This window comes from Delphinapterus leucas, chromosome 2 (genome assembly GCF_059928025.1).
Source record: "Delphinapterus leucas isolate spDelLeu-1000000601 "Yukka" chromosome 2, BTC_Dleu_Yukka2, whole genome shotgun sequence".
Classification (NCBI taxonomy): domain Eukaryota; kingdom Metazoa; phylum Chordata; class Mammalia; order Artiodactyla; family Monodontidae; genus Delphinapterus; species Delphinapterus leucas.
In genome coordinates, this window is record NC_143130.1 from 39,381,918 (window position 1) to 39,394,727 (window position 12,810).

General features: G+C 48.8%; 2 protein-coding genes across 6 annotated transcripts in view; both read left to right on the plus strand.

Moving 5' to 3' along the window:
- The window catches only part of CPEB1 (cytoplasmic polyadenylation element binding protein 1), a 100,948-nt gene extending 93,575 nt beyond the window's left edge, over nt 1–7,373 (plus strand). For all 5 annotated transcript variants that reach the window (XM_089906729.1, XM_022554523.3, XM_089906730.1 and 2 more), the window contains exons 9-12: nt 2,208–2,406; nt 3,701–3,795; nt 4,400–4,480; nt 5,908–7,373. In XM_089906729.1, coding sequence (XP_089762855.1) covers nt 2,208–2,406; nt 3,701–3,795; nt 4,400–4,480; nt 5,908–6,018 — 486 coding nt within the window. In that variant the 3' untranslated portion in view covers nt 6,019–7,373. The remainder of the gene's footprint in view (nt 1–2,207; nt 2,407–3,700; nt 3,796–4,399; nt 4,481–5,907) is intronic.
- A 1,804-nt stretch (nt 7,374–9,177) lies between these two features.
- RPS17 (ribosomal protein S17) lies at nt 9,178–12,703 on the plus strand. Its single transcript, XM_022554556.3, is given in 7 exon segments — nt 9,178–9,240; nt 9,242–9,312; nt 9,314–9,350; nt 9,638–9,789; nt 10,370–10,475; nt 10,951–11,016; nt 12,576–12,703. Coding segments are annotated over 7 exon segments (576 nt in total). The 3' UTR covers nt 12,657–12,703.
- Nucleotides 12,704–12,810: the final 107 nt, after the last annotated feature.

Genomic DNA, 12,810 nt, shown 5'->3' on the forward strand with positions numbered 1-12,810 from the left:
TTTGTGATATTGGATGAGATATTTAATATCATGAAACTTCATTTCCTCATCTATAAAATGGAAAATTGAAATGCCTCTTTTAGTAAAAAGCTTAGCAGTTGCCAGGGGTTATGAGGGTAGAGGGGATGAACAGGCGAAGCACAGAGGATTTTGAGGATGGTGAAGATACTCTCTGTGATACTGTAATGGTAGATACATGCCATTATACATTTGCCAAAAACCCATAGAGTTACAGTGGTAAAACAAACCCCAAGCGTGAACCCTAATGTAAACCATGGATTTTGGACAATACTGACGTGTCAGGGTAGGTTTCCTGATTGCAGCAGGTGTGCCAGTCCTGTGAGGGGTGTTGAGAGTGGGGGAGGCTGTTCGTGTATGGATGCGGGGGGGGGGGGGCGGTTATATAGGAACCCCACATTTTCAGCTCAGTTTTGCTGTGAACTGGAAGCTGCTCTAGAAAGTGAAGTCTACTAAAATCTGTAGGGTAATGGAGAAAATGCCTGTTTTATTGAGATAGTCACATTGGATTTAAAATAAATGATGCATGTGACAAAGCTGGCTCTTTGTTTTACGATGTTTCCTGGTGTTAGTTCACATTTTGTCCTCTGGCTGCGCACGGTGCCCCACAGTTTCCCTGCCTTCTTTCTTGCTGTGTGGAGCTCATGTAGTTATCACAACTTATGATGCTCTGGGACTTAACAACATGCTCCTTCTTCCCTATCCCCTGCTTTCACAGTGAGAGGCTGCCATTGCAGCACCACAGGCCCTCACCCTCCTCAGTGCCCTGCAGACACCTTCCTGCTCCTAGTCCCTTGTCACCGCATCGCACAGTGTTCGAATAGCTTCCTTTGATGCATGGGCTGTAGGCAGCTCTGGTTCTCATATCTCTCTGACCCTCTATTTCCTTTGTGTTTCCCCCTCCACACCAGAGTAGTAGGTATTTGATTCCCCCCTCTCTTCTTCCCCATGTCAGACAGGTTACTCACTTGTGTGGCTCTGCTCTTACCTTTAGACCAGACTCACCTCTCTAGTCTCATGTCCTACTTGAGCCCCACCTTCCTGTGGGGCCTTTCTTTGGCATGGCCTATAATTATAAATTCTTACTTTTAAGAAAGCTTGGAAAGCGTGGTGGCTGTTGGGATGTGAACCAAGATTGTGATACTTTCTCATGGTAATGGAGAAAGCAAGATGGGCTTTTGCATCTCCCAATGAAATTGGCTCCCCCTGGTAACTTCTCCCAGGCTCTCTCATCTCAAGCTTATCTAGGTCTAGAACCCATCAGACCTGATTCTTGTTTTCCCACCATGCCCAGGCAGTCTGAATTCTGCAGATTCTCCTGTTGAAGAATCTTCTTGATCTTGGCCTGTTCTTTGCCCAGTACCACCAGCCTTCTCCAGGTCTTCATCAGCTGTCCTGTGAACTACTGTTCTGCCTCCTTGCTGGTTTATGCCTCAGATCTCTTCCTGCTTTGAGACCTTTTTTTTTTTTTTTTTTTTTTTTTAAAAAAAAGATCTTCACAGATTAATCTTCCAAAAACACGTACTGATCATCTGTCAGCTCACTTCATTCTGGAGCCTTCTGTCTGCTATGCCAGATTTTGTTCTAGGCTCAGGATTTGGAAGCAGAGGACATGGTCAGTTCCTGCCCTAGTGTCACTCTGCTCTGCAGAACCTCAGTGTCCTCCTGTGTGTGACTTCTCACACTACCTCTCTCCAGTTACTCCCACTGCTCCTGTCACAAGCCCTCTAGTGAGTACATGGGGCCAGTAACCATCTCATACAGATACCTTCAGCATCCCCACCCTCTGTCCTTCAAGCTCCTATCCTGTCATTCTCTGTGAATCCTTCCTGTCCCAAGGACCCTAGACCATGCTGTCTGTTCATCAGTGTCCATGGTCCTTTGTTGGAACCACATGGTTGAAGGTTGTAACAGTGCTAGGTTCCTGGGTATGACAGTTTGGGACTACTTTGCTTACTCTTCAGAATGGGTAGACTACTACTCATCCATTTTTTTAAAAAACCATCTTGGACTCATGGACTCAGTAAAATTCAAGTTTAGTTGTGTTGGGGTGAGGGTGGCTTGCTGAGTACCTGTGTGCCTGGGACTGTATGGGGCTCAGCTTAGCATCTCCAGAGCATGTGCCTCTCCATACGAGAGCCTTTTTCTGGCTCCCTACCAGGACTGATATACCTTTGGGTGGTTTTTAGGTACAAGTGATCCCCTGGGTCTTGGCCGACAGCAACTTTGTTCAGAGCCCATCTCAGAGACTTGACCCCAGCAGGACGGTATTTGTTGGTGCTCTGCACGGGATGCTCAATGCCGAGGCCCTGGCAGCCATTCTGAACGACCTATTTGGTGGTGTGGTGTATGCTGGGATTGACACAGATAAGCACAAGTATCCCATTGGTAAGTGTCCCACTTCTGTGTGGGAAAGCTGGGTGGCCCCTGGGATGTAGACCAAGATTGTGATACTTCCCTATGGGAGTGGAGGGGGAGACCTGACTCAGACCTGCAGATCAGCATATACCAGCAGTATAGCATCTTTTTCTAGATAAGCCACCAGTACTGACCCCTCTGTACCCATCCCTCTCCCACCACTTCCCTTGAAGGGGAGAAAAATTGTTAGGAGGTGAAAATGAAACAGGAACTTTGGTTGGAAGCTCAGAGTTCACAGCCAAACCACTCTGAGACAGACAACAGGTAATATTTCATTAAAAGGCCAGGACTTTCCTGAACTTGCTTGGTTTCCTTTGTTAAGAGGCCTTGAAAAGCGGCCTTGTCTAGGGTCAGAGACCACGTGAGGCTGAAGGAAGACTCTGGGTGACTCAGCCAACAGAGTATGGTCATGGCCTATGCTGTCCTAGTGTAGGGGAGTCGGGGGGCCTAACCACTGGGTTTTGGTCAGCCCCACTGGGAAAGGAGGGCAGTTTCCCAGTCGTGGTAGAATAATCTTAGTGGTGGGGTTTGGAGGTGGAGCAGAGCCTCAGCTTCCTGATCAACACGTGGCTAATCCACCTTCCCACATGCTTCGTCTGCCCACCCACGCAGAATCTGGTCAGGAAGGAGCATCTTGTGCCTTTCAGTGCCGCACCGCAGATTGAGAACAGGGACTTCAGAGGCTGCAGGGGCAGAGGCGGCACTTGGCAGGATGAGGCTGCTTCCGGCTCCCCTGCTAGGCTCTGGAGTACCTCCAGGCCAGGAGGGCCTTGACTGCTGGGCCTGCCTTCAGAGAGGTGTTCTATCTGCATCTTGCTTTCCACTCTGAACCCTTGTAACCGTGCCTGTGCATCTGCTTACACGGAGGAGTCTCTTCCCTCCCCCTTGTGGTCAGCAAGTCCTCCCCCCATTCCTGAGGGGGCTGTGCCATCATGGTCTACAGCTACACCGTCTGATACAGTGCCACCAGCTAAATGTGACTCTTGAGTGCTTGAAGTGAGCCTAATGCCACATGTTGAGATGATAATATTTTGGATATATTGGGGTAAAGAAAATAAATTAAAATTAATTCCACTACATTTTTCTTCTTCATTCCACTACATTCATTAAATGCGGCTACTAGAAAACTTAAAATTACATAAGTAGCCCACATTATATTTCTATTGGACAGCACAGCACTGATCTAGGAACAGGGTTCCCTGAGCGTTGACAAGTGGCGTTTGGGAGAATTTGGCTGGAAGGTAAGTTTTCCTGTTTTTCCTAGGGTCTGGTCGCGTGACTTTCAATAACCAACGTAGTTACCTGAAAGCAGTCAGTGCTGCTTTTGTGGAGATCAAAACCACCAAGTTCACCAAGAAGGTGAGTGGGCTGGTCTGTACCCTCACTCTGGGCCATCCGAGAGGGGTTTGGGCCAGCCACTGCCCAGGGCAGGCCTGAGACGGAAGCTGTCCCTGTGCTGGATATGCTTTGGGGAATGAGCCAAGCTTCTGAGGACACACTTGAGGTGAGGTTTGGGTTTGGGAGGGGCTTGGTCTTGGTCGACTCGGGGGGATGGGAGCTTGGGACTGTTGAGCCTCCTCAACATGTGGGGTGCCTTCCTGTGCTGTGTTATTTGGCCAGCTTTGTAAGGCAGCCTGACTTCTATTCTCCAGCCTGACCTGCATTTTCTGATTGCTTACTTGTTGCTCGATGATAGAGTGCCATGGTCCGGTTTGCCGAGAAGACCAGGCAGTAGCGTGTGCGGTTGCGCACACTTTGTAGAGCCAGCCTGGCAGCTTCTGCAGTTTGGGCACCTGCCATCAAGGATCTCTGTGCTCTCTGCCTATAGTTCTCTCTGGGCCCCCCTTAAAACAGGAAACCCCCTGTATTCACGTGGATGGCCCATGACATGCCCTTCTCTTCTGGCCCATTTGGCCTCCTGGTGAGAAGCAGCCACTTCATTATCCTGTTTTGCTTTGTGCAGGTTCAGATTGACCCCTACTTAGAAGATTCTCTGTGTCATATCTGCAGTTCTCAGCCTGGTCCTTTTTTCTGTCGAGATCAGGTGAGTCCCCTGGGCACTTGAGATGTTTATAAAATCCCCGCCTTCAGTTAAAGATTGTCATGTCTCATTTGTCACGTGGAATGCTGGAGTCCTCAGGTGCCTCGCGGTTGTCTTAAGAGCATAGAAGAGGCAGCAGTAATGTTTGCTGATGATCAGACCAGAGACACACTTGACCCAAAACTGTTGGGAAAGCTCGTTGAGTCTTGATACTTTGGCCTTCTCCTTGCCTGGGATGTTGGTTTTCAGTGTGGCACTATTGGTAATGGTGACTTTTGAGGATGATAGGAACCTGCTGGGCGTGGCCAGCAGTACCTATGAGCCAGGCACTGTTGTTCTGAGTCTAAGGCCTTCTGGATTGATTTTCCCCTATGCATGGAAGCTTGCTTTTTTTACTTCTGAACCTCTGGACTGTTTTGATATTTGTACCTGGTTTGTACCCAGTTGTCAGAAGCAGGCAGAAAGCAGCATGGCAGTTTTTGTTGAGTGTTTCTGGGTGGTGGAGCACAGATCTGGATGTACTTGGGCAGGGCTTCTCATAGTCTAACGTATATACGCATCACCTAAGGATCTTGTGTAAATGCAGATTCTGATTCAGTAGGTTTGGAGTGTGGCCTGAGATGCCTTGTTTCTGACAAGTTTCCAAGTAGTGCCAGTGTTGCTGGCAACAAGACAAGTTTGGGACGTGTTCGAATACTAGCAGTGCATCCATACTTAGTTATTTTTGCAGTGGTGCTGTCACTCAGGTTTGGAGTCTCTGGGTAGACAGTAGTTAAACTGAGGCTGCAAAATGAGGATATGAAGTAAGTTTGGGTTGCTGGGTAAAGCCGGAGAATAAGTGTATCTCTGAGTAGCCTCTTCTAGCAGGCTTTTGTGTGTGTGTATCTTCCACAGATGATCCCCATTTTTAGATAATGGCTCAGAAGTTTAGTGGCTTGCCCGGGCTTACACAGCCAGCGGGAGTGTGGGCCTGGGACTGAGGTAGTGCCCAGTGACCTCTCCTCACTTAGTGTGACGAGGGAGCCGTGCTGCCCGGCATTAGGGTCTGGAGTCACTGTCTTTAAATGTTCTCCCATGTTAGCAGGCGTGTGCTACAGCTGCTCCATAGGAGGTGGGAAGGGCAGGGGACTGGAAGAGCAGCTGTGGTGCTAAGAGGAGATGAGGGAAGCTGGCACAGTCTCTACACAGTAGGAGCCCAGCATCCTGGATTAAGTCTGGGCACCCATAGAAACAGGCAGTGGGTTTGCCATGGTTTGGTCAGGCCTCTGTTGGGGATGAGAGGGATCCCCAGGACCATCTCTTCTAACCCCACAGAGGCCATCAGGAATCCCCCACTTGCTCTTGGGCAGAGCAGGCAGCTCATGCAGCTGCCCCCCTGGCTGGTGCTGACACAGGCCTGGCTTCTCTCTGTTTTTCTCCGCTCCACCCAGGTGTGCTTCAAGTACTTCTGCCGGAGCTGCTGGCACTGGCGGCACAGCATGGAGGGCCTGCGCCATCACAGCCCCCTGATGCGGAACCAGAAGAACCGAGATTCCAGCTAGAGGAGCTGGCCTTGCCCAGTGGCCTGTGGCGCCTGAGGCTGGCAGGTCAGGCAGTAGCCTGCACCACCCTGCTGCCACTGGCCACCGGGGAGCTGGCTTCCCGAGGACAAGGGAAAATCGTAGTCACCTTTGCACTTGCTGAATCTGTCTTTGTTTCTGCACTAATTAATGCACAATGAGTTTTGTCGGATTTTGTTTTCAGGGGGTGTACCAGGGCAAGGACCCTTAGGCTCACCCTCCAAGCGACTCTGTAGTTTTCCCAGATTTTAGTTTCTCATTTTGCCGATGAAAAAGCAAAAAAGAACTACGTGTCCGGAAGGTATTGACACGATGCCTACATCTAGGTTTATTTATTAAAAGCGCTTTTTTACATTCCTTGCAATACTGATGGTGATGATGTGCAGGTCTCATTGGTTTCATTCTTGCAGTTGCCATACAGTGCCTTTCCATTTATTTAACCCCCACCTGAACGGCATAAACTGAGTGTTCAGCTGGTGTTTTTTACTGTAAACAACAAGGAGACTTTGCTCTTCATTTAAACCAAAATCATATTTCATATTTTACGCTCGAGGGTTTTTACCGGTTCCTTTTTACACTCCTTAAAACAGTTTTTAAGTCGTTTGGAACAAGAGATTTTTTTTTCTTTCCTGGCAGCTTTTAACATTATAGCAAATTTGTGTCTGGGGACTGCTGGTCACTGTTTCTCACAGTTGCAAATCAAGGCATTTGCAACCAAGAAAAAAAAATTTTTTTGGATTTGAAACTGGACCGGATAAACGGTGTTTGAGTGGCTGCTGTATATAGTTTTAAATGGTTTATTGCACCTTCTTAAGTTGCACTTACTTGGGGGGGGAGGGTTGATAGAAGTTTTTAATCACAAAGTCACAGGACTTTTTTCTTTTGTAACTGAGCTAAAAAGGGCTGCTTTTTGGTGGGGGCAGATGAAGGCTCACAGGAGCCCTTTCTCTCAGAGGGGACAAGTACCCTTCCCTTATTTCTTTCATTTGAGAAATGTATGAAGCAACAGTTGCAGTTGACTGAAATGCTACTGGAATTTGAAAACTTGACTTTTTCTTTTCTTTTCTTTTTTTTTTTTTTTTTAAAAAAAAAAAAACGACTTGCCCCTCTTTGGGAAGCTGTGTGCCAAAGAACCAGTGTCATAACCCCCCCTCCTCCCTCCTGCTGAGCTGACGTTGCATTGTTGCATATCCCAGCTACTCTGTGGGTTTTGTGAAGCTGTGTGTGAAGTCTCTACCTCATTGTAGTATATGCAGGCAAGACTGCACTCTCCTACAGATGTGTGGAGTAAGCTGTGGTGTAGTTTTTTTGGCACATAATAAACACGTTGCAGCAGAGTTCTGGTTTTGTCTCTGTGTCTGAGCTGTGGGAAAAAGGGGGCAGTGGGACACCAAGATTCCAGAGTAAAAACCCACATTTCCTTGGATCTTCTGTGATGAGATTCCAGCCCAGGTTGATAGTGGGGCCATGTGGGGACTTGCCCCTGTAAGTCCTTCTTGGTCACTTCCGTGGTCAAATGCACCTCGGAGGTGCCTCTCTAGTAAGTGGGTACTTCTAGTCTAGGTATGTAAAAAGCCCTCACAAATAAACTTCTTGGGGCTCCTCTTTTCATAATCCTAGACTCAGCTTGGAGGAACTGGAGGCGCATAGCTCCCCAGAGGTCGGCACGAGCCACTTGTTCTCAGCTTCTCCTGTAAGCCTCAGAGCTGATTCTTCTTCTTGGGAGGCTTCCTATCTCTTGGAGTCAGCTGTGCTGACCCAGTTCTTTACTGAGTGGGAGTAAGTTTTTGCTGTTCTTCAGGACTGTCATCTGGACTCTTTCTCACAGGCGGGATGCCAGGATTTTTGAAAGGGTCTGCTGCTGATTGTTTCAGGTAGGTTGTTCCTGGGCCCAGCTGCTGGAGTGATCTTTGGAAGATTCCGTTTTAGTCTGCGGTGGAGGGAGCCCTGCACACTGAAGCATCCGTTCCGTGAGAGGTGCAAGAAGTCACTATCTTAGGGGGTGGGGAGTCCCTTCAGCCAAGAGTGAGAGGCCTCATCTTTCCCTTGAGGCCTGACTGGCAGCAGCATAGTTTGAAGTGTGCAGGTAAAGTAAACTGCATCTCTCTTGAAGGAGAGTCTGACTCTCCCTTTTGGTGTCCTGGTCTGTCCTGTCCTGTCCTATCCTATTCAGAGAGTCATCTCTTCTCCCCTTTGGTCCCTCTTTTGTCCAGGTGCTACTTTCAGGGCGCAAGGGCTTCCTGTCCTTCAGCCTTCCATTCTCAGTCAGTTCAGAGACTGACTGGACTGTCCAAGGTGACCAGGAGTTGAGTTGGGGGATGAAGCACAGCCTGGTGCCCCTTAACTCATCCAAACTGGGCAGCCCAGTCTTTCTTTAAGTCAGGCGGGGACTTGGAACCCACTTAAGCAAAGTTGGAGATAAGGAGCAGGGCACTCCCGAGGCTAATGAGGCCACCAGGGGTAGCCTGTGCTGGTGGCCTCAGAAGGACCTGGTTTGCGGATGGGTACAGCAGGAACAGCCTTGTGACGGTGGTGGTTGGAGAGAGTGCCTCAGCTGGGAGCGCTACAGGTGAACTGGGCCCTTCACTTAAACATTTGAGAACTTGCTTTGTGCTGGGCAGTGTTCAAGGCAAATACTGCCATGGAACTCATCCCTAGCTGAGAAAATTGAGACAAGTCACTGTGACGTGCTAAGAAATACTAGAGCAACTTTAAAAGGATAGCAATGCTAAAAAAATGATAAAAGGATAGCAGTGTTACTTTGTATAAATTGGAGGGAAAGTTCCTCTGATAAGGTGACGTTTGAGCAAAGACTCGGAAGAAGTGAGATAATTCTTTCCCAGTTGTACCTGTGTCTCCACCAGGCTAGACACGAGTCTGTGACCCATGGATTGGGTGGGGATCCTGTGCACGGCGCCATCCCCTACTTCCTCACTTTTCCGCGCTCCCGCCTTCCTGATGGCTCTTAAGCCTTCATCCCTCTCCGCATCATGTGTGGGAGAGATGCGCCGCCGCTCTTAAGTCTAGGGCACTTAATGGGCGACCTAACCACTGAAGAAGGGTCTAGAGAAACCTGCGTAAGACCACCCTAGTTGGGGCGGGGCGGGGCGGGGCGGGTCAGCCACTCGCTACGCCCACTGGATGGCGATTGGCCATACTTCCGTTCCATTCCGCCCCGCCCCTCTAGGGGTCGCTGTGCTGCGCTTACAGTCGGCTCAGCGCATTTCAGACTAGGCGGAAGCGGCTTTCTGGCCTGCGCTTTATAGGCCTCTCGTGCTTCCTGTTTCCTCTTTTACCAAGGACCCGCCGACATGGTAGGTGTTTTTGTTTCCAAGCTGGTACCCCCCCACAATCGTCCTCCATCCGCCGCTTTGCGCGGCCCCCAGCCCGCGAGGAGGGGCGCAGTACCCTGTGAGGCCGAAGCCTCCGTGGGCCGCTGGCTTCCGCGTTGACCCCGCGCTCCAGCACCGCCCGGCCGGCCTTCTCCCCATCCTGGGCTCAGACCCAACCCACGAACCCCGCTCCGGTCAGGGCGTGACGCCGTGCTGTTCCCCGGAGGGGGTTCCTGAGTCGCAAGTGACCCTGTGTTCTCCACTTGCAGGGCCGCGTTCGCACCAAAACCGTGAAGAAGGCGGCCCGGGTCATCATTGAGAAGTATTACACGCGCCTGGGTAACGACTTTCACACCAACAAGCGCGTGTGCGAGGAGATCGCCATCATTCCCAGCAAGAAGCTCCGCAACAAGATCGCAGGGTGAGTTCAGCCGGCGCTCGGCCTCCAGGGCCTGCTGGGAGACGGAGAGTCGTGGCCCCGCGGGTGGGTCGTGGGAGCTGGCTGTAGCACTAGTCTCCCGCTGCTCCGAGAAGAGCGCTGGAGGTGTACCTTTGCCGGGTTTCTTGGTGGGGTTGTCTTATGTTCGCGTTGTATTTGGCGGTTTGACTGGCGGTGGCGCTTGGACGAGGTTAGCCACAGTCGACCTCTGGAAGACTAACGTTAAGTAAGGGCGTACGTGATTTAATGCTAACTTATGTAAATTGGAATTCGAAGTAAAGAAAATGAAGGTTGGGAGGAGGAGTCGTGAAGGTTTGTTGGGAGTACTTGATAGCTTTGAAAGCGAATTTGAATAGAGAGGATGTGCGACACCAAAGGGACAGGCATGCCTAGGTAAGTGGAGCTGCGTGTGGAGGTTTTGTGTATGTAGGAGGTTCAGAGTCAGGGCCCCCAAGGTGAATCCTCTCCCTTCTCACTGCGGGAAGAGAACTAAAATACACATCCAGACGTTCTGGGTACCAGTGGGAGCCAATGTGTGTTCTTGGGCATTTGTTCTTTGTAGCTATGTCACACATCTTATGAAGCGGATTCAGAGAGGCCCAGTGAGAGGTATCTCCATCAAGCTGCAGGAGGAGGAGAGAGAGAGGAGAGATAATTACGTGCCTGAGGTAAACTTTCTGGGTCTTATTCTGGATCTCTTGTTCATCCTGAAAGATAAAGCAGGTTCCTGAGAACCGTTTCAGGTACTTGGTTTTCAAAGGGACCTCGGCTGAGTCTTCATATGCCCTTTGACCAGCTGTAGGTGCCTATAATTTACTTGCCTGTATGTTAGGTTCTGTTCTGCCCTGTTGGGATCACGTAAGTCCATTCTGTTTTATACATGAGAGCCTTTTAATGATGTTTGTTTGGTGACTTATGTCTTCTGGTTTGATTATTTGCCCTAGCATAGTATTTCTGCAGTATAAACCCAATCTTAAGGTTTTCTAAATACTGGATTCGTGGGATCCTACTGTATCCTCTCTATGCCACCCATCCCCGTCCCCCACCCCCTTTTTTTGTTCCTCATTTAAGAATCTTAAGAGAAAAGGCAGGGAAGGTGAGAGATAACTCATTGCTATTTGGGGCCTGTCTTGTTCCTTATAGGTCTCAGCCCTGGATCAGGAAATCATTGAAGTAGATCCTGACACTAAGGAAATGCTGAAGCTCTTGGTAAGTGTTTGCTCAATTCCTAAAGTAGGGCTTCCCTGGTCACCATCCATCAGTAGCTTTCTACTATGGGTAATACTTCTAGGTAACACTTAACTGAGTCTTTAAAATACATCAGGTAATCTCAATGTTTCTATATGGCGTTTCCCTTTTCCTCAGTATGTCCCATGAGGCAAATCCTGTTATTTACATTTTATAGATGATGAAATGGTAACTTCAAGGTTAGTAGGTGGCAGGGATGGGAATCCATCCACCCTTCTAACCACTAACCTAGACTGCCTCCAAAGTGGGTTTAGCTAGTTATTGAAGGTTCAGTTTGCTCTCCACACGAGGATAACTCCCAAATCCAGTGGCTGTTCTTCCAGGACTTCCAGAACACCCCTTCTCTCAGTTCCTTCTGTTCTCTTCTCGATTTTGTGGCTGGCTTCTCACATTTACCCCCTTGGTTCCATCCTTAGTTCTCTTTTCAGTCTGCCTGCTTACTTCTATATCTGTATGCTAATCACGCAAATGAGCTGTGGTCTCATTTCCAGTTGCTAACTGGGCACTACTTTGGGTAGTTCAGCTATCTTCAATACAACCTGATAAGGGTCTCTCCTGTGACGTACCTTAGTACTTTAGTAGTTTGGTGAAAGCATGAGCTTCAGAGTCCAGGAGGCAGTTGGTGATTTAGAGCAACTTTATTTTTCCTTTTTATGATCGTGAAACGTCTAAGATGTTCAGAAAGATAATGAATAGAGTGAACACCCATATACTACCACCTGGTCTCAGAAAAACATAACCAGTACAGCTAACGCCTGCTACAGATCATTTTGTCCTGAAATACTACTCTGGAATGCATCTTTTTAATTTCAACTGTAAAATTGGTTTTTGAGGATAAAATGAGGAATTAAATTCTGGTTATATGGTGGGCCCTTGGGTTCTTTTTTTTTTTTTAACATCTTTATTGGAGTATAATTGCTTTATAGTGGTGTGTTAGTTTCTGCTTTATAACAAAGTGAATCAGCTATACACATACTCTTGGGTTCTTTGCACTTAGATTGAGCCACCTTAAAGGCAGGCCCAGACCTTGTCCTACCACTGTTCTACCCAGGCCCTTCACAAATGTTGATTGCATAAGTAATGCCTCCTACCTGAGGGCTGGTCTTGGAAATGAAGTGGCACTGTATATGCCTTGGAGTAGTGATTCTCAAAGGGACAGATTTTGCACCCCACAGGGAACATTTGGTAATATCTGGACACATTTTTGGTTGTCACAACTGCGGAATACTAGCAGACATTAGTGGATAGAGTCCAGGAATGCTGTCAAACGTCTTAAAGTGCACAGGACAGCTCCTTCATGGCTGACTGTGGAGGATCCTTCAGATCGCAGTCGTAGACTCCCTACAGAGTTTATTGCTCTGGGGTGGGGAGGAGAAGGCCCTCTTGGTTTTCTGCAGGGTCCCACCAATCTGACCCCAAGGTTGTGGAGGCTGACAGAAGCATAGCCTAATGGTGGTGCCGGGGCTCTGGACACAGATCTCACCAGTACAGCCACACTAAGCCCCTTTTTATTGTTCCAGGACTTTGGCAGTCTGTCCAACCTGCAGGTCACTCAGCCTACAGTTGGGATGAATTTCAAAACACCACGTGGAGCCGTTTGAATCTTTCTGCTGTGCTGTAATATTTTCAATAAACCTCGGACAACAACCGTGCCTGTGTCATCTGTGGGGTTGGGTGCCGGTGGAGCTAAGGGCAGGAATTCTTTCTCAAGGGAGAAGTATCCTGAAGAAGAGCGGTCTGCAGTGTGACGCATCT